The sequence below is a fragment of the Accipiter gentilis genome, chromosome 3 (genome assembly GCF_929443795.1).
Source record: "Accipiter gentilis chromosome 3, bAccGen1.1, whole genome shotgun sequence".
Classification (NCBI taxonomy): domain Eukaryota; kingdom Metazoa; phylum Chordata; class Aves; order Accipitriformes; family Accipitridae; genus Astur; species Astur gentilis.
This window is the reverse complement of record NC_064882.1, coordinates 41,176,825-41,202,194: the sequence shown is the minus strand read 5'-3', so window position 1 is coordinate 41,202,194 and position 25,370 is coordinate 41,176,825. Positions and strand designations below refer to the sequence as shown.

General features: G+C 37.9%; 1 protein-coding gene across 7 annotated transcripts in view; it reads left to right on the top strand.

Annotated features, from left to right (window-relative positions):
• Positions 1-25,370, top strand: part of MAEA (macrophage erythroblast attacher, E3 ubiquitin ligase) — a 52,709-nt gene that overhangs the window by 9,356 nt on the left and 17,983 nt on the right. For all 7 annotated transcript variants that reach the window (XM_049794245.1, XM_049794291.1, XM_049794256.1 and 4 more), the window contains 2 exons: positions 8,193-8,375; positions 12,006-12,209. In XM_049794245.1, the coding sequence (XP_049650202.1) occupies positions 8,193-8,375; positions 12,006-12,209 (387 nt within the window). The remainder of the gene's footprint in view (positions 1-8,192; positions 8,376-12,005; positions 12,210-25,370) is intronic.

The window sequence follows — 25,370 nt, the reverse complement described above, 5'->3', positions numbered from 1 at the left end:
TATGGAATAACGTACATCAGTTAATGTGACTTTAAAAAAAAAGTCATGCCATGCAAGCTTATTGGACTTACATGTTTAAAAAAAAAAAAAAAAAAAAAAGGGTGATGAGGTGGCAGTGGATTTGGCTGATAGTTTATTTGTGTTACTGAATGCTTTTTTGGAGATATCCCTTACCAGGAACTCTTGAAAGAAAGAAGATGGAATTCTTTACGTGGGTAGGGAACTGGGCAAGATCAGAAACAAACATCAAGATTTAGTAGCCAGCCTCTGTAATGAAAGAAGGTTAGCGTTAGGGTTCTGCTGGTGTCTCTGCCAGTACTGCTGATATTCAGCTGTTTGAACAGCCTGGAAGAGAGAGTGAGTGCTGAGATGATCCAGTTAACCTTGATGATACTAAGATAGTAGATGTATTACAGATAAAACCCAAGTGTGAAGCATTAGGGAACAGTAGTGACAGACTGAATGGGTATTAAAATAGATGAAATTCCATATAGAGGAGTGTAGTGTGATACAGTTTTTTAGGTAAGGTGGAAAGAAAAATAATCATGGTCTTATATACATAGTAACTGAGATGGGAATGATCATCATTGCTTAGTGGGATCTCGGGGTTGTAGTGAATGTTTGCTGGGAATGATCAGGATAATGTTGACAGACTTAGGACAGAAGTGTTTGGAAAAGGAAGAATGTAGAATTTCATTACATAGCAATGAAAATCCATGGTTTCTTCTTCTCTCAAGTAGTATGAGTTACTCTTATTTTCTCCCTTCCCTCATCCTGAAAAACGATGTAGTAGAACTGGAAAATGTCTACAGAAGGGCATGAATGATTAGAGATATGGAATGGCTCTCCTCAAAGAATGGTTTAGAAGGAGCCTCTTCAATCTCAAGAGACACGAGAGGCATAGGAGAAAGTGAATATTCCCTTTTTTGCTTCCAAAACAAGAACAAAAGGGTTTCAAATTAAGCTAGCAGTTGACAAGTAAAAACCAAGGAGTGTTTCTTCACACAATGCATGAAGCTGTGAAATATATCACCACAGGATGTTGCAGTGCTAAAACTCTACAGGTCAACAGCAACCAGCAGAGTTCATGGATGAGAAACACCCTGTGGTGTCTCTACTATAAAACTCCCACCTCTGGCTCAAGAAGCCCAAAGAGACTATCTTGGATTAGTAACTTTAAGTTCTTGCCTCTTTTTCAAGGGCCATCCCCTTTCTGGATGTTGTCAGAGGGAGGATGTTGTCAGAGGGAGGATGTTGTCAGAGGGAGGACTTTTGGTCTTACCTGGTATGGCCATTCATATCTTCATGTGGAGATGAATTGGTGTCTAAATTAACAGTGGGGATCTATGATCCAGTCTGTTTCTAGATGAATTCATAAAATTAAGTAGGAAAGGACCTCTGCAGACAGCATAGTTGAGGCTTCTCCTGGAATCTGGGCTAACTTCAAAGCTAATTTGAGTTGCTCAGGGTCCTGCCTAGTTCTGAAAGTTTCCAAGGGTGGAGATTCCACCACCTTTCTTGGCTGCTGTTTCAGTTCTTACCAGCTCTCCTGGTTAAAATATTTTTTCCCCTATGTCCAGCTGGAATTTTCTTTGCTTCCAGTTGTCAGTTCTGCCTCCTTCCTTTTTGCCCTGTAACTCTGAGAAAAGTCTGGCTAGCTCTTATCTGTGACCTTCACCTTTAGCTGGTGGAAGACTTCTATCAGATTGTGCCACTCCCATCTCCCTTCTCTTCTGCAAGTGAAAAAAGCCTGCCCCTCTCAGCCTCTCTTTGGATTTTGTATGCTCCAACCAGTTAACCATTGTGGTGGCAGCCTTCTGAACTCTTTCCAGTTTGTCGTCTTTGGTGGGGGTGGGAAGTGGCCTTAAAACCAGACTCAGTGTTCCAGAGGAGTCTGCCTGAGTGCTGAGCACAAAGAACAATCACTCCTCTCAACCCACGGCCTTTAATCTTGCTAATGCAGCCTGGTGTGTGGTTAACTTTCATTGCCATAAGAGTCTGTTGCTGATTCATGTCCAACCTGCTGTCCATCAGAGCCACCACATCTTTTTCTGCAGAAGTGGTCCTAGCACGTTATTCCACAGCCTGTGCTAATGGATGAGGTGGTTTTGTGCCAGGTGCAAGGCTCTGGTTTTTGCCTTGATTGCATTTCATAAAGTTCTTGGTGTGTTTCTCCAGTTTGTCACTTCTTCTGAATGGGAGCTCTGCCACCCAGCATTATCAAGCTCTCCACCAATTTGTTGTCCTCTGTGAGCTTTCTGATTGTGTGTTCTGTTCCATAGTGCAGATGGTTGAAGACAACATGTATGTTGGAGCTGATAACATTCCTTTGGAGTCAAGTAATACTTGTAACTGGCCACCAGGTAGCTTTTGAACCACTGACCACTATTCTTTGAGCCTGGCTGTCCAGTTAGTCCCTAACCTGTGTTGTATTGTAGCCGTTCAGTCCACATCTTGCCCGTTTGGCTACAAGGGTACTGTGGGAGACAATATTAAAAACCTTGCTAAACTTGGCATGAAAGACTACCAGTGCACTCCTGCCATTCAGAGGTAGTCACTTCATCACTGAAAGCAAACAGTGTTGTCAAGCTTGATTTGCTTATGGCTGGCTATTCCCAGTCACCTTTATGAGCTTGGAAATGGCTTCCATCTGAATTGTTTTTTTCCCCCATAACTTTCCCAAGACTAAGATGAGGCAGACCAGCCTATAGCTTCTGTGATCTTCCAGGTTCTCTTTTTTTTTTTTTAAGAGAGACAAGAAACTTAGCCTTTTCAGTCGTTGAGGATGTTCCTTGTTCACTATGACATTTCAGAGATGATAGGAGCTTTATAGTGTCATTGGTGAGCTCCCTCCCTCCCTTCTGGTCCCATGTACCTGTATATCTTCAGCTTGCTTTAGACTTCACATGCAAATAGTACCTCTGTCCCCAGACTCACCTGCTCACACACATCAGGAAGGCTTTGGAGAAGACCCTACCAGTAAAGACAAAGAAGGCAATTAGAACTGAGACTTTCTGTTGTCCTTTGTTGTTAGGTCACAAACTCAATTCTGTAGATGCTTTTCTTCATCTTCCTTATGTTGCTCATCTGTCTATAAAGCTCTTGTAATTACAATTGATTATTAGTTTGAATTCTAGTTGAATAAAGTAGATGTACATGTTGGCCATGATGGTAACAAATGCTGGATTTCTAGCTGTGACTCCGAATGCTTTTCCTCCACCATGGCTGGAGGACTGTAACACCTCTGCAACAAAGATCTTGCCACAATTCGTATTTCTTTTGCTGTCTTGTACTTTCTCCTAATCAGAGAGCCCTTCAGCAGTGTATGTCTTCACTTTGTTTGGAAACCGCGGGTGCTGAGTGAGTGACTGTCTGTCATGGAAGCTGCCAGTGTGTGGCCAGGCTAAAACTTTGCCACATTCTTGAGATGCTATTAAGCTCCTTAGTGGAATTCAAGGTGCTAAAACCAGCATAAGTCCAGGCTGGTTGTCTGACTCCCACCAGCATAAATACAGTTAAGGTAGCAGAGCTTTTTAAGCTTTGATCATTATAATTAATTAAGTTCTGTGAGGGGAAAACTATTTGCATTCTGCTCTCCCTTTCTATATTGTTAAAGGTATAAAGGTATATTGATGGTATGTTCCCATGGCATGTTTTTTAAAGCAAATTTTCTCTGAGCCTGTAAAGATAAGCGTGAGCTAAGGTGAGAGTATTTATCGGCACTCTGTTTCTATATATTCGATTAATGGATGAAGTAGTAAGTGTGTGCACATAGATACATTTAGAAAACCTTAAGAAAAATTAAGAATCTCACTAAAATGTTGATAGCGAATGTAAAAACAACGGTAGATACACGTTGTAGGATGCTGTGTAGAGGACTGACTGGTTTAACTTGATATTATTTATATTTCTTTAAATATTTTTTACAGACTGATAATAAACACTTCGAGTATATACCATTTGCGAACCGTCAGAATACAGTATATGCAAGCATTTAATACATGCTGTTCTTTTTCTAGTTTTAGTACGTATTCAGAGAAATCAAGAAAACTATATCACTTAGTAAATGAATGGCTTATTGAAAAATTTATTTTGATGGAGATATATTTAGTATTATTATTAAATTCACTATATTGAAAGGTATTTCAAATTAAATTTGATGTGGCTTATTAAAAGAAATATTGCCTACAGTTGCACAATTTGAACAGTTTTGGCCACTTCAAGTCAGTCTTGCACTTGGTACTTTATTAGCATTCATGGGCTGGAAGAGGACTGTGTTTGGGCTGAAGGCCAGAAAGTAAACATCACAGTTGAGTTTCTAAGTGTAAGCTTAAAAACTGCTTCTGACATTCTTAGCTCTGCTGTTTTCTACTCCCTCCACTCAACTGAATAACCAAGGTATAGCTCTCATGGCAGACCTTCTCTTCCACCAGTTCAAGCTTTTAGACCCAGAAGGATCCTCTCCTAAGTCTTGTCTCCACAGCTAGAGGTTGTTGGAACATGTTCTGTGACAGTACAGCAGAGTTTTCTGGCTTTCTAAAACCAGAGTGTACTAACTCCTGAAATGAAGAAAATACTTGGATCGGGTTATTCAGTTGTCTTGCCTCTCTGTTAGCACTTAGCACCTGGAAACAGTCATGATACACTTGCAGAAGCCTCCAGCCAAGCAGACTTTCCTTCACAACACAGTAGCAAAATTTTGATCTTGGAAAAACCTGTGTTGCTATAATTTTACCCCTTGTGTAGGCTGTTCTAACATAAGTCAAATTCCTTTCATTAGGTTTAAGTTTGACCTGGTTTATTACATGCTTAAGTTGAGTAATGTGTCTGCAGCTATGGAAGCTGATGAACAAAAGAAGCAGAATCTGTTTAGTGACACTGTATTTAAATGTGCTGCCCAATAATATTTTACATCTCTCCTGTGTATCCTCTTGTATGCTCATGGTGTGAGCCAACTGAGGTGTGGTTTTTCAAGCTCTAATGAGTAGGACAAGTTGGTATTGTGCTTTTACAGAATACATTCTGGTTGGTTCTTGCTGCTGTATTTCAAATTTTTTCAGTGTTTAGTAGCCGGTTATCCTTAAGATAATGATTCTCTAGGCTGATTTCTGTAGGTCACTCCTGTCCTTAGAGAATAACTGTGTAATCCAGGCTTGGTCACAGAATGGTACTGGCAGTAAAAACTGAAAGTCTCTAATAGGCTTGTGGCAGCTAGCAATATGTAAATTTTGCAGCTGTCACTTGGTGCAAAAAGTTTGGTGTTCTGTTTTATAACTGTGGTACCAGAAAATTGAAGTGAACCATAATTAAGAAATTTTAGAATTACATTTTCCAGAGCATTATTTTCTTACATTCTTCTTCCATTTACTTTCATTATTGGAGAAAAAAAAATAAACTTATTGATACAGTGCCTGTAACTTCTGAAGAGTTCTGCAGCAAAGCAAAAACCAGTGCTGGGAAATGGAGTCTCTTTTGGAGCATAGGAGCTCCAAAGTACAAGTACCAAAAGAACCAGTGGCTCAAGATGCAGAGTCTGGATAAGATGCTTTCTCAGTAAGGAATATAGCGGTTGCAATTCCTAAATTTTGGCATTCGTTGTATCTAGTCCTGTAAAGTAAGTGTTAAAGCTGCACCTGGATATGGTTTACAAATATTCTCTAAAAAACTGCTGGCTCTATGGCAAGAAACAAGTGCCTGTGCAAATTTATTAAAAACTCTGGTAAAGAGTATTTACTGTCAGTTTCAGTTGTGCAAATGATTTCATTGTACCTTTAAAGTCATTTCCCTTGTTATGGTACACTAAAACTATGTTTAGCAATGTATTTATTTTTATTTACTTTCAGAGTATATAGTAAAACAGTTGAACTCCTGGCTTCTTCCACACAGGATATTCAGATTTTTTTATTTTTTTAATATTTTTTGGGGGGGGGGGGGGGGGGGTTGATAAAACAAGATTCAAAAACCTATTGCACCTAGACACATTATAAATTATATATAATGATGCCATCTGAAATTGAAAGTCCAATTGTTCTAAACATCATATGAACACAGACTGTGCCAGAAACTTGCACGCTAAAGAAACTGAGCATGGGAAACAGGACCTGTTATTGCTCTTGTGTGCAGGTAAGAGAGTAGGGAAAAGGGAGATTAGAGCTAGATTTTTTTTTTTTCAAACTGTATATTCAGTTCAACTGCTCAAAATTTAACAAAAGCCCTTTTTGTGGTCAAACAGATACCTCAGATCAATAGTAGCTTCTGAAAGTCTTGATGTACCTTTTCAGTATGGTGTGGAAAGCTGATTAGCAAAGTACTTGCAGAAATTAAATTCAGTAGATGCAAGTAACTGAAGGAAACATGTTATTTGATTAATAGTAAGAAGAATGCGGGGGGGGGGGGGGGAAGAAGTTGTCTTAATGCTGTTTTGGAGTTGAAAACAAGCTTCCATCTTCAAAAGCATGAGATACCAAAATAATGCTCCCCCCTGCCCCCCCAAACACCTAGTTTGTCTATGGGGCTTTAAAACCTTTTATCTTTTTTATTAATTGTGATTGTTTATGTAGTTTGAGTTTTGGGGGTACGTGGTGCTGGGATTTTAGGTGTGGATGTATAAGGAAAATAATCGTTTTAGTTTGATACTTCCTGTGGTAAAGGCTTGTTCTGTCATTTGTTTAGGTCTTAGTTTGAGATGCTAAAAAAACATTCAATGGATCATTTCAGTCTTTCTGAGAGGAAGAGGAGCCCTTTCATGTCTTGTCAGGAGTATTCTTGTGTTGTACTTCTACTGCAAATAAGAACAACCTATTGTAGGTCATGAAAAGTCTTGGAAAGCAAGTACTTTGGCACATCTTCCTTACTCTGACCCTAAACTGTTTCTCAGTGCATCTCTAATTGTGAATTGCGATGGTTATGTAGTAACGTCTCTCCTAATAGAGCCCAAAAGGAGAGTGGACCCTGGGGATACTTTCTTGCATGCAAATGATTAGAAGGAAGAAAATGGAGACAATCTTGATATAATTGATTAGAAGTGATCTACTTGAAAGATTTGTAATCAAACATATGTGTGATATGTACCAAACAGAATGCTGATTTGCATTTCCTGTTTTACCTTTAATATGTGTAATCTGATTGCTAGCTAAATTATGCCTTTGATTAATGGAAAAGCAATCAAGATTATCATAACTGCCTGAAAGAATTTCTCGTGGACTTTTTCAAGGTAAAAGATACAGGTGAATTAAGTGTATAACACTGGAATGTTTTTAGTTCTAAAATTCCTGTTTCTATGAAGTAATAGAACTTCCTGTCTAAATTGCTTATGCTGTCACTGTAATGGAAGCAACATGATGGGAGCAGCTTAACATTTGCTGTAAGCTTTCCCCAAATCATTCAGTACCCTAAAATTGGGCCAGGCTGTAGACTACTCCCATATATGTGCCCTTAATGGCCATCAGTAGTAGTTTTGATATAGCTGTCCCATAAAGGTGTGGGACAAGTAGGACAGGAGACCTTCAAGGCTGATTAGTCTCCAAGTTAAGGAATAGAGCCTTAGAGGAATTTAAACTTAGTCATACAGTGTAGGCTTTTTTCACTAAAAGAAAACTTACATAGAGTTTCTCTTAGCATTCATTATAGTCCTACTGGAATTAATATTAAAAAGTAGTCCTTCATGGGCGCAAGTAGGTAGGAGACCTGTTAGATTTCCTGAATAACCATTGGTGTACTATGTATAAATTTTTCAGTAGCCAATATGCATTATATATGCTTTCTCAAAGGTAACTTCTCTTCTTTTATCAGTTCCTGAAGGAAAGAGATGTGAACTTAAAAAGCTATGTTCTGAAGGGTAATCTCTTACTTGTAGCTTTTCTTAAGATGCACATTTGTCCTTGCTTTCTTGTTCTCCGTGAACTGTTTCCATCAGTGCTTACTACAGTCAAAGCAGGATAGGTGAAATTGGTATCAGAAAATAATCTACCAGTTTTTATTTCCTGTCACTGTTTTTTCTTAGTGTTAGCTCCTTGCTGAAAGGGGCTCAAATATGGGCTTTGATATAAGAACTCAAGTTCAATTAACGACCTCTAGTGTCCTGGAACCTGGGATTCTTCTGACTGCATCACATAAAAATATCAGTCGCTAAATTCTCAAAGACCTGACTTTTTAAATTTAGAAATTCTAATGACTTGATATTTCTCATTTAGGTGCCATATGAAACACTGAACAAACGGTTTCGAGCTGCACAGAAAAACATTGATCGAGAGACTAGCCACGTTACAATGGTTGTGGCAGAGCTGGAGAAGACGCTGAGCAGTTGTCCTGCTGTGGATTCAGTTGTTAGTCTTCTGGATGGAGTAGTTGAAAAACTCAGTGTTCTGAAACGAAAGGTAAGTGGCGTTCTACCTTGTGATTGCTTTGTCTTTATAAAGTTAACAGCAATAGTTTTCTGCAATGCTGTTTGCTTGGATTTGTTTTTCAAGAGATAGGTATTACTGGCACTGTAAACAAAGGCCTTAAAATGCACAGCAAAACACCAAAACTTAACTTGTGAAATGTCACTTGGTGTTCTGTGACTTAAGTATAACAAACCTCTGTTGAGAGGTAAAATTAATATGAATTTATAGTCCTGAAAAGGAATTTCTCTACCTACAGTAAAGAAATAGTAGCAAAATAAATGGATTTGTATCAATTCCTGCTTGTCTGATGGAAAGGTTTGTGTGTTTGCATTAACCGATCACTTGAGGAGGGAAAACCAGTAGAAGATGAGTCTGAAAAATGTTTAAACCCCTGGGCGGTGTGGGGGTGGGGTAGCTGTATGCAGTGTTGAGGTTTCTTTGCAGAAGAAAGTGTGAGTTGTCCTCGATTGTTACTTGAACGTTTTTTTATAAACACTAAACTTTCCAGCCTGCAAGTTCCTAGGGAATATTACTTAAAGCATTTTAAACAAAGTTTAGCAGGATAACCTGCTTCTAGCTGTTAAGCTTGAATGCTTGTATGGAATACAGCCAAACTTTCATGCCTTTACCACATCTTTCCAAGAAGAATGAGTTAAAAACATAAACTATATAGTATAAGCCATCCTTATTCTGGATGGGAATATTACTCATCCTGAGACTCATCAGAACACTTTCTTGAAACAAATCTTGCAGAAAAATGAAAATAGCTCTGTCGCCTGCCTTTAGAGCAGTGCTTTTCCAAAAATAAATAGGTGAAACAAATGGTAGCAGAGTCATTTCATTAAAACTTAAATGAAGTAACCAACAGATATAAATCTTGAGACTATATTAAGCGAAGCATCAAGATACCTTGGAGGTTTGTAACATGAAAATAACGCTGTCATGTATGTTGATTTGGGGTTTTCTGCTTGGAACAGGTTAGCTAGGTGTTGAAAAGCTGTTCTGCAAAAGACTTCATAAATCTAATTGCTGTTTTCATCTTTGGTTCCTGAGACTTAAACAGGTCGTGAAGGATATGTTTTCTTCACTTCTCTGCTACTTACAGAAAGAAATTACTGCTATTTCTGAAAGAGGTGTTAGATTTTGCTTGTAGGTGTGTAGTAATGATGTGGAGGAGTAAGTTATTTACTTGTTAAATCTTTGCTGACTGCGGGGGTGTGTCTGAAAGGCATTGCTGAATGTTTTGGGTGCAAGGCTCCATTTTAGTGTAATTGCTCATTTGTTTTCGACTGCCTGAAAGACTGTGGGGAATCTTGTAGCTGCTCAGAAAGAACAAAAGGCAAAAAAAAATCTGTTTAACAGTAAAAGTCTTCTGAAATACAAAGGTCTTGTTTCGGCTCCAAACTGTCAACTCCAACTGTCTTGTCTGTAATCTCTGCCCCGAGCAAAATGATTGTTTTCTTTAGGGCCTTTGGACCCATGTGGGATCTCTGTTTCCTCCTGTGTTTAGACAAGGAACCGATGAACTGCTGAGATGGCCCTAATAGAATTAGATGGTTCCTTTATTTAACACCTTACGCACTCTTAAAAAAGAGCTTTTCAACACAGCAGGTTTCTTGCGTTCTGAACATGATCCTGCAGAAACCTAGGCCTTTGTATCTTGTTTAGTATGCTTGTTCCCTCAAGTTCTGTTAATGTCCAGCACGGCAAGTCCAGATAGACTTGCCTCAGAGGGTTTTGAAAAGGATCTGTAGCCTTTCTGAACGCACTAGAATGATCAAAAAAATAGCAAGAGCTGTATAAGTCCAGATACAAAACCATATAAGGAGAGCCCTTTGGAGTGAGAAGGGGCTCAACCTTTGTGCCTGGCATTCTCCTAGCTGTATTCAGAATAATTCTCAAGGTTGTCTTCATGTCTGATAATACTGCAGACATCTAAGAAGTGAAAGTGAGTTTTGGCTTGAGTTAGTGTTTGCTTGCTGAATAGAAAAAGGCTTAGTTTATAACTTAAAATACTGATCTCCAAACCATATGTTACAAAATAAAGATAAATTCAGTAATAGAAGTAACTCAGACTGCAGTAATAAAAATAACTCAGGCTATAGATGTTTACATTAATTTTAGTAAAATAGTATCTTGTATAGTGACTAGGGTTTTAGATACTTGAATTTGATATCGAGGACCAGATCAGAGTCAGGCTTAATTGGAGCAAAGGCTTAGTAGGCTTTTCTTGTACAAGTTTTCATTTATTTCACTTTGCTTTTCAAATATTGACCCTTTCAGAAGAAAATCTGTAAATGAGCATGCATGGTACAAGCAGTCAGAACCAACCGGTGCTTCCCGAGCTGGAGCTCTTATCCAAGGGTGATACTGCAGCCTCAATAGCTTGAGTGCTGGGAAGATAGCTGTGCCACCATGGAATGCAAAGTGGGCTGCCATAAACCAACCAGGTTATTTGGTCTGTGCTTGGTTGGCAAACCTGCATGGACTTCCCTGTTGCCATAGCTGTGCAGTTATTTAAACACAAACCAGTGAGTTTAAAGTCACCGCAATTAAGGCAACCCAACCTGAAGTTGCATCACTGGGTGGTGTATTGCAGATGGGAAAGATACTAAGCCTCCATCGTCTTCTGGTTTGCTTTTACCTTAGCAAGCATATAAAAGTACTGCAAGCTTTCTTTGTGTTCTGTAGCCTGGCATGACCCACAACTGTCACGTGCTGTATACTGAGTCAGCTAGCTTTGAATTATGATATGTCTGTAATAAAATTGCCTAGTAAAATTTGCAACATAACTAATCGACCATATAACTTTAAGGTTGAAGGAAAGTAAGACCTGAGTGTTTGTTTAATTAAAAAAAAGTTGTGGAGATATTTTTGGGGTGTGTGTTTTGCACTGGGCGTGCCAATATGTTCCTTTAAAAAAAAAGTCTTTCTGCTTCCTCTGGACAAATTTATTTTCCTAAGTAAGGCTCCTAACAGTACATCCATGTTTCCAGAGTAGCAGAGGTAAGTAAAATAATACCAGTTTAAGAAAGCTGGTAATGTTTTTAAAACTACTCTAAGATCCTTGAATTAAAGGTGCCAAGAGGCCAAATGCTTATATAATTTTCGTTATTGCATGACTGATTAAAATGGCTCCAGTGTATTAGAAGTAATGTGGGTTTACTCCGCATCACTCCTCAGTAGAACTAATTCAGTAGGACAGCTGCTTGAGGAAGAAGCCATGCATAGGTTAGAGGTGGAGATTCATGGTTTTCAACTGTTAGGACCAGATGACTGCAAACCTTCACAAAGCTTTTTGCAGACTATTACAGCAGTGGCTGCTGTAGTTGTTATGTTGCTGTTTTCGGACTAACTGCACATTAAGCAGAAAAAGGCATGTACTCGTAATGTCAAATAAGTCAAAACTTACTTATATACAAGAATATCTCAGAACTGGACCAGCCACACTGAAACTTACACACTGCCATAGGTAACATCTTTCTAAATGAAAGAAATGCTATTGGGAGTGACTGTAATGCATGTAAAGAATGCTTACAAACAATACTTACTGTGTTTTGCTTTAAAAACAAATTGAAAATGTATAGCTCTTATTTGTTCCTATTAATTTTTACTTTTTAGGCAGTTGAATCAATCCAGGCTGAAGATGAAAGTGCAAAACTCTGTAAACGTAGGATTGAGCATCTGAAAGAACATAGTAGTGACCAGCCAGCTGCTGCAAACATGTGGAAGAAGAAACGTATGGATCGTATGATGGTGGAACATCTTTTACGCTGTGGCTACTATAATACAGCTGTAAAACTAGCGAGACAAAGTGGCATTGAGGTTGGTAGCAATGTGCGCTAACTTACTAACAAAATGGTAGTAAAGAGGAAGTTGGCAAACAAGAACGAGCTGCTTTAGCCCTTTAGCAGCTCTTTTTATGTATTAGCATGCCTTTATTGCTTATGCTTATCTGTTAATCTTTTTAGGCCTGAGTTTGTTCTCCTTACTTGACATAAATTGTATTTTAATGTATTAAATAAGTCAAAATTGAAGGCATAACTTCTAGTCACAAATTAAATGCTTTTAGATAAACACCTTGCCCTAAACTTAGTTTAAGTCTCAAATGTCATGCAGAATTTCTTGTTAGAGGCCTTTTAGGCTGCTGATAAAGCAGTTAGTGGAGCTTCTTATCTGTCTAGCCACACTTAAATGTAGGTGACCAGACTGAGCAGAATAGCATATGCTGATTGCAGGAACAACTGTTTTATTGTATCATTCTACTATTTAATGATCAAGAGAAAAGCTGGCTTATACTTCGGAAAGTAAATCTTGATACAATTTGGGGTCTTAGTAGCCAGTATATCTTGCGTGGTCCATAGAAACTTATTGCTGTTTTGCTTATTTTGTCATTTATGATTCTGTGGCTGTCACTTTCCTTTTTACTGGTTATCTAGTTGGTTTTGTTTCCATCTCATAATTGCTTATGAAGTGTTTGGAGTTTGTGCGCTTTGGTATAGCCTCATTATACAGAGCAATGAATCCATACTGTGGTCCTCTGATAGCCACAAGGATATTAAAACTGATTCTTTAAGAATTTGCTATTTATTTAGAGCAATCATGTTTTGCTAACTTTAGGTAGTATTTGCTATGTGATCCTCAGTGATTCTTGAATCTTAAGTTCTTTTGATAGTCCTGATTGCAGAAGGTATGCAACTCTTCTGGTTAAAATCTTTCTCCTGCGAAGATGCTGAGAGTTTAGTTGTACTATGTGACTTACGTACTTTGCCTTTCTTAGGTGACGTAGTTGAACACATCTCTCTGAGCTAGTTCAGGGGAAGAGATTTTTGTTACTGGTGTCAAATTACAGCATATATACCTGTTCTTCGTCTTGTACAACAAGCATATTTGTCGCATGTCTCTGTTACTCCTTGGCTGCTCTACCGGTCTGATCCTGTTCAACCAGCAGTGATTTCAGTAAATACCAGAAAGGAAACAGCAAGTAGAGGTTGAATGGAAAGGAGAGGGGTAGTGGGTTACAAGCTATTAATACAAGATAGTCCTGAAGAAATTCACTGAAGAGGCTGCTATGCCTCACTAAAGATAGCCTATGCATATGAATCAAAAAAAAAAACAAGACAGTTATTCTGGGATAATTGCAGCTGAATGGTCAGCAGCTGTTCCACTTCTGGTAGATGTTTCCCTCTGTTTTGAGCAGGAGCTCATCTTCTGCTGAATCATCATGCTACTGTACCTACTAGGTCTGCTGAAAAAGCACTATGGAAATATTTCCACTTTCATAGCAAGTTCTGTTATGCCTGATTTCAGTAATGTTCAGCTTTGGTTTAGACATGAGCATGGAAGTCAGTCATGAAACACTGCAAGACCATGTGGTATGAAGCATTGCACTTGTGAAGCCTTAAAGTTTTTTATTCTATTTGCTGAATAGAAACTTTAGTGTTTAAAAAAAAAAAAAGTTTTAAATAAGCTTATTTAACTTCTGCCTTCAAGCCTAAGTATTTTTATTTGCATAACATCAAAGTAACTTAAATAATACAAAACTTAGTTGCATGTTGTTGAATGCACTGAGGCCATATTTCTCTTCTAGTTTGCTAAAATGATGCAATTTACTCAACATTAAAGTTTACATTTTGGCTAAATGAGGATAAGCTTCCCTCACTCTCTCAACATTGTACTCAGTCTTCCTTACTGTATGGTGATTCTCATTGTGAACAGCTTTGACAATGGTAAGATACTGAGACTTGATTGTTACACAGAATTTGTGGGTTTTCTGGTCTAATAAGACAACATGTCTGATTCTTTTTGTTCGTTTCTTGCTGAAGGGTATGAGCATTGCAATGTTCTCTAATGGTTAATAATGTAACTTTGCTGTACAGATTACAAAATACAATTATATTTTTCTCTCATCCAAAGTAATCTTTCTGTTTACTGTCGGCTCAACTGTAATTTTGGTAAATGTCTCCACCACTGCACAGTTCAGAAGCACATTGCTGTATAGCGAACCAGGTCATGTGTATTACCCGATTTTTATTTTTTTTCATATAGCAAGACAATATTGTTACTATTGGGTAGTCATTGTAGCCTACGTAGGAACCTGAAAAAAGGTGGGGTTTTTGCTCAGCTTGTCCACCAGCCAGAGGTGAGGCTGATGGACAAGTTGAGCGTGACCCAGCAATGCGCTCTTGTGGAAAGAAGACTCAACAGCACTCTGGATTGTATTGGGATGAGCATCGCCAACAGGGGAAGGCTGGTGATCCAGCCCCTCTACTCAACACTGGTTAGATCCGTCTGGAGTACTGTATCTAGTTCTGGGCTCCCCAGCAGACACACTGGGGTGTGGGATCTCCTTGTACATGGAGATATTAAAATCCAGATTGAACTGGGCAAGGTCCTAAGTAACCTGTTGTAGATGACCCTGCTTTGAGCAAGCAGACTACACAACCTCCAGAGGTCCCAATCTCAACCATTCTGTGATTCATTTCCGTGACTGCAGGCCAAATGGCTAAAAGTGCCCTTTGCAGCTGTTTGAAAAGGCTGAAGGAAATGGCTCTTTCCACTTCAGTTGTAGTTTATGGATCCTAGATTAAGCGTCTTTCAGTAGCTGTTAGACCAGTCTTGGGAGCAAGTCTCAACCTGCTTGTTTCAAGTGTCTTGGCTTCCGAATGCTAAGAGGCCGGCAGAGCTGTTAAGGTACTTCATGGGTGGAAACAGTTTAGAAAGCATTCTGTTTCAGTGACCAAAGCAAGTCATTAAATCATTCATAAGTTTGCCAGTAACACACAGCAGAAATGTTTGCTCGGAGATTGACGATGCACCATGGTGTCCGATTCTAGTAATTATTGATGGGCTGACAAATTCTTGCCTGCTTTCTAAATCAAACTACCTTCACAGGAATCACATTCTTGAATCCTTGTCAGGGAAGATAAGCACTTAAAGCCATGGTTATAAACTAGGAAGCAAACAACTATGAAAAGAAATGCTGGATGGAAAAATTATAGGGAAGTTTAATATTAGAGTTATGAGCTACCTCACGTTAGGAATAACTTCTGGCATGTGGCACATATAAAGCATAATGTTATATGGCAATATAAGAAATCAACTACAAACATGTAATGTGTGTGATATGTCTTTAAAGAAAAGTAATGCTGCTTGGGAAAGTAAACTAAAATGTGAGTAATATTAAAATAAGAGCTGACAGTCAAGGACAGAAATGTCACGTTTGTGCCAAAGTAAATATAGGGGGAAGATTCTATTGTAGACTTGTTTCTTGATGTCTTCTGGCTCCCTAATGATGTGAAAAACAGTTTGGATTGAAGATATAAACTAGATGTTAAGTTTTTGTTATTGCATATAAATGAAGCTCATCAGTATCAGCTTGTTACACTTAATAATGATCTTATTTTGACTCTATTACGACCTTGGAGTGCAACACCAATATAAAAATGCTTATTTTCATCTGCAGATTCATATATTCAGCTAGCTGGTAGGGTTGTCAACATAAACTTCGCAATTCTGTGTTCTGCTACATTAAATGCTATCTCATTTCTGTGCCATCAATTGATAGGCAAATCTAGTTTTGGAAATGTGATGTTCTAGTAGGAAGTTGGTGGTTGTTTGTAGGTGAGGTTTATAATTAGGTTAGGTATGTAGTTCTTAGGGGTTGTTGTTTTTTAAATTTCATGCTTTTTTAGCCCCTCTTTTTAATAAGCTAGGAAGAAAAAAAATATGTATAATGTCCTTATGTTCTTTGCTTAATTATGTAATAGCCGTAGTGATTTTTGCCTAGATGATGGAAAACAAACGCAGATTCTGAAGCTGCCAGTCTTTCTTATCGTATGCTGTAAATCCTCTTTCTGTCTTTGCTTAGTTTATTAAAAGAATATATGTCCTTGCCTTAATGCTTATACTGTACAAAAGTTGTAAAAGTGGCAATGTTTTTTCTGTGAAGAACGGCATAAATTTAAACCAAGTGCTTGTGTGTTAGGGTAGGGAGCAAATGATTTAGACATCTGTAAACTACTGAGGGATAGAAGAACTGCTGCAAGCCCAAGGGGGGTGGGCAGTGGCATTGGAAGGTTGCAGGTATAAGAGAATGCTTGAGTTGAAATAACTCTTTTAAGTAGCTTAAAACTGGTTAACTTGACCTTGCATCACAGATTATGCATGCCAATCAAAGTTTTGCAAATTAATGTTCTTAGATCAGTAATTCAGTAGGCGCATCATCCTTCAAAGACACTTAACTAGCCATTTGCATTAATACCAAGAGTGCTTTTTGCTTTTGAGACTTGGGGGGGGGGGGGGGGGGGAGGGGGGAAGTTGATCCCTTGACTTCAAAAGTTTTGTCTAGACCATATGGCTGTTCTAAACATTGGCCTGTATTAGAAGGGCTTCTTGACACTTCAACCAGTATTAAACCAATTGACAATAGTCCTATAAAGATAACAGTTTTCTTGAAGTGGGAGTTCAGACCTTGGGTTTTTGTCAAGGGTTTCCTTCTTGAGCAGAACTTCTAAATATGTGGTAATGGTTATTCCTTGGAGAATATCAAAACAGGGCAGATATTGCAAAGCCATTCTGAAAACATTTCATTATCTTTCAAACTGATATAGTAAATATATTTAAAAAAAAAAATTTATTAGTATAAATAAAAGGAATAGTAGTCACTTGAAAAGCTGATTATCCTCCATTCTTCCCCTCTCCAATTTGGTCTAATTCTTCCTCTTTTCTACTGCATAAACACAGCTTCAGTTCTCATAATTTGGAAGCCATTTTGAATGGATTAGCCTGAGTATTTGGAGAGATACCTGCAACAAATTCAGGTGTGTTCCATCATCTTAATTTTGTTATGGAAAGTCATGAAATCTTATTTGATGTCCTTTGGAATAAGAGAAACTTGAATTCTTCAAGTCAAGTTGCATGGCTTTTAACCAAGTACTTGATCTCTTCTTTGTACTAATCTACATCATTGTTCCTTTTTTCAACCCCAAATTTAAAAGTTCTTTCCATGCTTTATAAAAGTATTCCTCAACACTGTCAAATGGATCCTTCAGCTGAGACCTCGGTAGAGTACTGCTGAATGATTTCTTTGTTACAGGGCAAAAATCTTACTGAAGCTACCGCTTTTAAAGTCATCCTTTCCCTGAATAACTGTTCCTACTTGATGACTCTCCCCAGAAGTGGGAGACGGCAAATCACCTGCACATTTGAGCACCACAAACAGGAACAGTGTTAAGTCTTAACTGAAGAAGTGAATGAAAAATGCCCACCAAGAGGACTATTCTAATCAAAATGTGATAGGCTTAGGTTTGCTTAGGTCTCTCTGAAGCTCATCTCCTGGTTTTTTGACAGAGGAGAGCAGGTGGTATTGAACCCATAGCTGCTTGGATTTTTAAGGGAAGTTCCACGTTTAAGAAAAGCTGATTGTCTTTGCCTGTTCCACTGGACTGTAAGTTTCTTATGTCTGTGTAGTTCATGTTCTTCCTCTGAGGGATGTGCAGGATAAAGGCATTCTGTGGTCAGTGAATGTCCACAACTGCAGGCAGATGTGCAAGTACGATACAGCTTCTGTGTTTTGGAGACTGATCTGTGCTCCACTGAGTCTTTTAACACTGCTAGAGCTGTATTCCACTCTGTGAATGAATAGACTATCACCGTAGCAGACTGATAGTAGTATATATGCGTGGAGGAAATAAGCACATGCTTTGTTTGATACAGCTTTGATAGCAGTCTTCTCCCCAAAAGCCTGAAATGGCTATTCAGATTTAAATTCCATGGCTAGGTGAAGTAGGAGTGAAAACTTAAGTCTAGAGTGAAGCTGAAAAGCTAGAAACTTTAAAAAAAAAAAAAAAGGTGAAATTTAAATCTAGACTGAAATCTAAAGTAGTCTTAACAAATAAGTTAAATAATACAATTCAAGAGCATTGGATCAGTAACTTTTGAATATTTGAGCAGGATGGATGTCAGTAATATGTGTTTGCTTCAGTAAGAAAGTCATACGAATATTTAGAAAAACTTAAGTTTGGGTGAAGGAAGCCATATGATCTTAAAGTTAAAAGCTAAATAAGTACTTCTCTTAACAATCATACCAGCATACCCTTAGAAGTCGTCCCTGTTAAGACACGTAGTCCAAGAATGGCTTGTAGGCAAACATAATAAGTATTAAATTAATTCCTGAAAACAAGTTTATATTCACAACACTTCAGTTTTTAAAATAGGTAAATAATATTCAGCATAATGCTTGAGTGTATTCTTTGCTTCACTGTCATGCAGAAGATAGACAAGCTGACTTTTTAAATTTGGACTGAATGGCAAAAGGTGTCTTCTGTCTGGAGCTATATGTGTCCCTCTCATGAGCTGCTGTTCCCACACTAGAGATGTTTGAGAAAGCTACATGTGAAGGAGCTCCTAAACTGGAGCTCTTCTTTAAAGGTGCTGGGATGTTAACTTGTGCTGTTTTCAGTTACCTTACAGCACTAGGCTATAGATGAGCAACTCAAACTCCTTTAAATGTGTTTTGGCTGTTCTTAGCGTAGGCATGGCAACTTTCAGTAGATTGGTATAATGAATGTCTGGGTGTGTTCATCTGAATTTCAAAGTGCTGTAATTCCCGAACAGCCTTACATCTGCAGTTTCTCTGAAGCATCTTTGGGAATTAGAATTATGTAAATGTGAAATAGTCAAGATCGATGTAAAATAACAAACTTTCTCATTACAAATCATTTGACACCTCAAAAGCCAACAACATGAAGTGTGCTGTGATGTTGAATGTCTATTTTTTCAGTCCTTTTAGACAAAATGGGTTACCTATAGTGTATCATAAGAGCTAATTTATTACAAAATGCTTAGTCGGGAAGGCTAGTGATTCAAGAAAGATTCTTGAATTGAAATTTTATCTAAAGGGAGAATGGTGTTATCACCTGTAGATTGCCTAGATATAGAAGAGGTTTGATTTCAGTTATGCCTCTGAGATTTTTTCTTATTGTACATTCTTCCTGCCAGACATTCCTTAACACTTTCTCTTATTGCTGTACTAGATGAGAGGAGTTTTGCTTTTTGTGAATGTGTGTAGCTTGCTCATACAGACTGATCCTGCTTGGACAAAAGCTGCAGAGCTCCTGCTTAACTGGCAAAGGATTAGTTGTCTTTCCTCCACTAGAAGAGGCTACAACAGAAAATGGCCAAGGTAGAGCTAAGACCAGAGGCTTTTTTTTTTTTCCCTGCCCAGTGATGCATCTTAAGCTCTAGAGGCTTTGTCGCATTACTCTAGCGTAGTCATTTATTACTGCGTTTAGCATGGTATAATGTACTGCTGGATAAGGTGCAGCCATTTGCTGAGCTACAAAAATTGCTGAGGCAGGAGTAAAGGATGCATTGGGAAAACAGCTTGCTAATAACCAGCCGAAGTGCTAGCTGCAACTGTGAGGCTCTACCGAAGTGGCTTATATGCATGAGCATAAGTAGGCGGATTAAACATTTCTCTTTATTTGGCTCTGGAGCAGTCAGTACCAGAATATGTGTAGTTTTGGTAACCACACTTTAGGAAACCTGTTAGAAAATTTGGAGGAAGATGACTGGAAAATGTAAGGGGGTGGGTGCTTTTCCTAGGTGTGAGAGCGAAAATTACATCCTGAGGAACTTTATAGTCTAGTACAGAGAGGCTTGGGGAGGAAATGGTGCACAGAATCAGAAGTCAGAAAAATTCAAGTTTGAGATCAGGCCACAAGGTTAGAACATGATTTAATCACTAGAACCAACTACCAAAACAAGTACCAGCATCTCCTAATGTTAGATAAAGACAATAATCTTCTGACAGATAATCAGTCAATGTGAGTTACTGGGGTCTTTCGAAAGTAACCGTGTACAATTAAAAGGTCTGTGCTATATGGAGGACGTGGAAGATGTTATCGTATGAAAGCTCGACTGTACACTATGGGATACTGTGTTTACTTTGTAGACAAAAACTTTTCTGGCTCTTCTGTTGATGAATCTGTGGTTTGGCTGTCTGCCTTTGCTTTTTTCTAACTAGCTCTGCAGCTGGCTTTTGAGTAGGACATTCCGTCAATTACTCTGTTTATTTTCTCTGTAATCCTGTTAATGTGTGTAGCATTATAACACTTAATAGTAGTTTAATGAACTTCAGACAACATTATTTTATGAGCAGAGAGTAAGGAGGCCTCTTAATGTTAATTTGTGCCTCACTTCAACTGATCTTCAGTAACTGCGATGTTGCTCTATTGTCATCACCTATGCCATTGTTTTCTTAATAATTTGTTTCCCTTTGATCTCAATGCAGTTTATACATACTCTGCATTGACTTTGAAGGAATTGTAACCAGCAGCCTTTTATTCCTCCTCTTGTATAGGGGCAGAGGAATTGGGTGGTGGTCTCAATTCATGTTACTGCCATCAAAACCTATTGCACTGTCCCACTTTTCACCTGCACCTCATTTTTTCTTTCTGCACATATTTTCAAGTAGGCAGTGTTACTGTGGTGTGTTCCAGTCTTCCTGCTCCTGCCAACTGATGTCTTTTTTGCTGTTTCCCCACTGTGGAAATATGCTAACCTCTTTTTTCTTCCCCAGATGGTCCTTTTGTCTTATCTTGTAGCTCTTCGTGTCCACCTTCTTCCCAAATTGTGTAATGGTAGTCATGGCATCTAGCTGATCCCTGGATTTGCTGTGTATTCATCACAGAGGAAATTTTAACAAATTAATATACAAGACTAATTTGACCTTTTTGTTTGTAACTGCTCATTATTGCATTTCTATTTCACTTCTATAGAACTAAATTATATTGAAGGTTATGTTGTAAGTTGAGGGTATGTAGTTCAGTATGTGAGTAGTCATTGAAAGCTTAACACAGCTTTTTTGATGTTGTTGTTTTAGTGGTCTAAGTGTTTGTTGTATTTCATATACAAGTAGTTTAAATGAATGCTTACTGTACTACTGAATGCTAAAGTGCATCAGCAAAGCTTTTTTTAATATGAAGGTAGTGCTCTTATGCATGTAATATGTACAGATAGATAGTCAATCTTATTAAAACTGTCATTGGTACATACTCTTGCTAACAAGCCACTGATAGCTTGAGGCATACTGGCCTATTTTCAATTTTGTATTGGTGCTAGTAAGCAATTAAAAATAAACAATTTGCATGTTCGAAAAAATATGGAAACAGCATCTTATGATATTATGAATCACCTATTTAATAGAACAAATAGCCTATTTTATGACTGTTGGTTTTTTCCACAAAGGAAGCTTTCTTTTCTATAAAACGCTATCTTTTTCCACCTGAATCAAGTTTGGGTTTTTTTTAACCTTGTCTAAAGCCTAACTTTTCTGTTTTGATGAATTACCTTGTTTTGAAGATAGCTCACGGGGGATTTGAAAATACCAAGTACTGCATGTTTTAGTACTCGCTTCTATTTGGTTTTGAGCCTTGTTAAAGATTCACAGTTTGTATGTGAAATATTCTGGGTTTTATTTTAATACATAAGTGTTCATGTGAATTATAAGGGATTTTATCATACATTCCTTCTGACAGCTTTCCATACTTGTGGCTGGAGAGGTCATAAAATAGAAGTACTTCAACTCGTGTGCAGCCTGGAGACCAATGGAGAGGAATGACTTGTCTTGACTGCTCCAAATTTTAAAATATGTTACATAAATTAAAACCCTCACATGAATACTACATAGATTTTGAGCTAAATCTATATTGCTGCTAGAGAAATGATGCTTTTGTTCTTTTTAAGCCATTTTTTATATAGAATCAGATGCAAATTGCTATTTTGTTGAAATGTATGAGCAGTTTCATTGGTGAATTTAGAGTCACCGGTCTAGATCTGAAACTGTATATTGAGGAGTTTAGGTTTTATATTTGAGAATGGACAAATCAAAACACTTGTCTTGCATATTAAAGAGACAAAATCATTACTGTGTCTTCAAAAACCATTTGTAGTGAAGTTCAAATTTTTACCTGCTGTGAAACAGAAACTCTACCTCTCATACTAATCTGCATATTGCTATTTTAGTTATGACTGTGAAACTAATGAATGATTGTAACAAGCAAAAAAATTTAGTTTGCTTGAGGTGTAGTTACAATGTAAAGATGTTTCACTTAAAAAAAAAGTTGGATGAAGGCTCTGTGTATGTGCTGTTTTCTAAATAAAGTTAGGGCTTTCTAAATGCATCCTAGGGGCACTCTTAAATTGCCATGTTTGAAGAGGTCACTTCTACTATGTGACTAAAACAGAACTCTTGGGTGGAGTTACTGTTGTTGAACTTTAATATCTTTATTTGACTACTGAGATTCATTTAGTTTGTAGTGAAGTGAATAAAGTTTGCTTGAGGTCTTTTGGAATTCTGTGCAAATACTTGAGCCTATTATCAGTAGTTGCACAAATCCTACCAAAGAAGAAAGGCAAACAAGTTTGATAGGCATTCACTATTTTTAGCAAGACTCTGCTTTTTTTTTTTTCTATTTGCTTAGATCCTGTAAATATGTGGAACCACTACTGCTTTTTTCCCAATTCACTACTGAATTCTCTTAATTGTGCATGACCTTAAACTTTGGCTTTAAATTAAAGGTAGTCCACACTTTGATATATGGCTGCCAATTTCTCACTTGGTTCACAACTTTGTAATAGACATAGGTGTGTTTTAATTTCAAATTCATGTGAAGCTAAAATAATCCACTAGTTAAAACCAAATTACCCTACTACCTTTATATGCACTTTCTCATTATTTCACAGCTATTATTCTTCATATAACCTTCACTGTATTTTTGTGAAGAATTTTTCCTTTCTGTAGCCCAACCATGTGAATTTATGAAATTCTGGGCCCATTTTTGTTTTCTTCTTAGTTTTGGTGTCTGAAATTACTGTTTTAAAGTAGCGATCATTTTTCAGTACAAAGCAGTTATTCCATGACTTTTAGAAATCATGGAGCGTGTCTTCCTGCAGGTTTGTCCTATAGCTGATGTAAGGTATATTCTGAATGGTCCCGCTGTGGAGAAAAACTTCAGCAGACCTTTCCAGTGTTGACTCCTTGGTATCTGACAACAGTATGTGTTTGCTGCAACCTTTCCCTCCAGCGAGGGCAGGTGCTGGAGTCTCCTGAAAACGAGACACTGCTAAGGAGAGCAACCTGGCAAGGAGAAAGTCCCCAGAGAATTTGGCCCCTGTCAACTCCTGCTCACACTGACCAGAGAGTCCAAAAGCTGTTCAAAGGAGGGGATGTGCATATACATGCTTGGGATGTTCTTAATAAGAACCCATCTCAGAAAATGGAAATGCCATACAGGGATATAGCTTTTATGTTGGCCAGGAGTACATATGTAGCAATAATCATCATAAAGGAATCCTTGTTCTCCATAGTATTTTATATCTTAATAATTGTAGTTCTGTGCAGAATCATAGGGTTGGTAGCCTCACTCCCTGGAGGCACTTGCAGCTTAAAAAGAAGTGGTGATATTTTAAAAGCTATTTATATGTAAATCAGGCAGAGCACAGAGTGATGGATAGATGTATTCTTTAAGTAAGTCTTTCTGATTTCACTTAAGTGTCTTCAGCCTTCATGTGCAGTTTTCTCTAATAAGACATGTTTTTCTCTAAAGTTTGCACTGTTGTAATGGAACAAAATAGTCTTTTTATGATAAAGTTCATCTAGTGCTTTAATAGCTACCCTTCTGATACCTGGTTAGTGACTGCTGAATAGAAAGGAAGGTTAGTTCACTTTAGTCCAATAGTTTTTTAAGCAGAAATGATAGAATCTAGGTGGTACTTTCTTGCTTGTACTGGAAGGAAGAAGACAGCTTATGCTTTGTTCCCCCTCTCTAGTGTTTGGATACTTGTCAGTAATACTTACGGACAGAATTCTTCTCCTTGAGCCATTTGAAACTATTTTTCAGTACAACTGTAGAAGCCTAACTAAATGAAAGTTTGATGTTTATCAGTCTTCCCACCCAATGTCAGGTATTCTGCATTTGTAAGCAAGTTAAGGCAAGGTAATTTAGGCAAAATTATCATGGTGATGCACAGGAGGCTGGAAAGTCTGTGCGAAGAGTTATAGTTTGATAAAAATACTGAAATAATCTGTGTGCAAGGTTCTCCTATACTTCTACAGCACTGGAACTAAAGTATTTGCAATCACTTTTACAATGTGAAGACTGAAATTGTGAAATGAAGGAAGACCTTACAGTGTTGCAAAAGATGGTAATTAAAGACTTTAGAATTGCTTTTTAATTTATATACAAGTCAGAAATCGTTTGCTGTGATGCTGAATGCTGTGTCAGTTGGAGGGGGGGTGTGGCAACAGATTTCTTGCTTCAGCTTTTTCTCTACCTGCAAAACTGGTGGCAATATTTCTCTAAAACTGCATATTTACTTTCACTCAATTTTATGTGTAAACAAATTATATAAGATACTTCTTTTGTAATAGCATGCTAAATCTTACTGCTGGTTTGGGAACTGAGAAAGACAATGTTTCTGTATCGTCTACAGCCTATGCAACTCTGAATTGCAGAAAGCCTTCAGAAGACTATTCAGGATTGGGGTCTTATGGGGATTTTGCTGACAGACATGAGATACTTCTTAAAACTGCCAACACGGTTAACCGGTTCCCATCCATACACAATGTGGCAGACAAGTACTTCCCCACTACTGGCCTGTGTAGAAGAGCTGTGCTGGTTTTGATAAAGCCAAATAATCCTCTGATATTCCTTTCTTCTATTTCCTTAGTCCTGGCTAATGAAATATACCATGGAGAGCCATCAAGAGTAGGCACCACCAAAAAAGGAAGACAGGAAAGCATGATCAGATTAAGAAAACTTGGGTGACATGAGCATGTGTGGGTTTTTAAAGGTTTATTGCCTAATTGTGTCTTAGTATTTTTCTTCTATCAATCTGCATGATTACGACTTCTAACTACTTTTTATCAAATGCAAAAGCTATTTCTTTCCCTACAGATGGATTTCTTAATGCTTTTTTTAT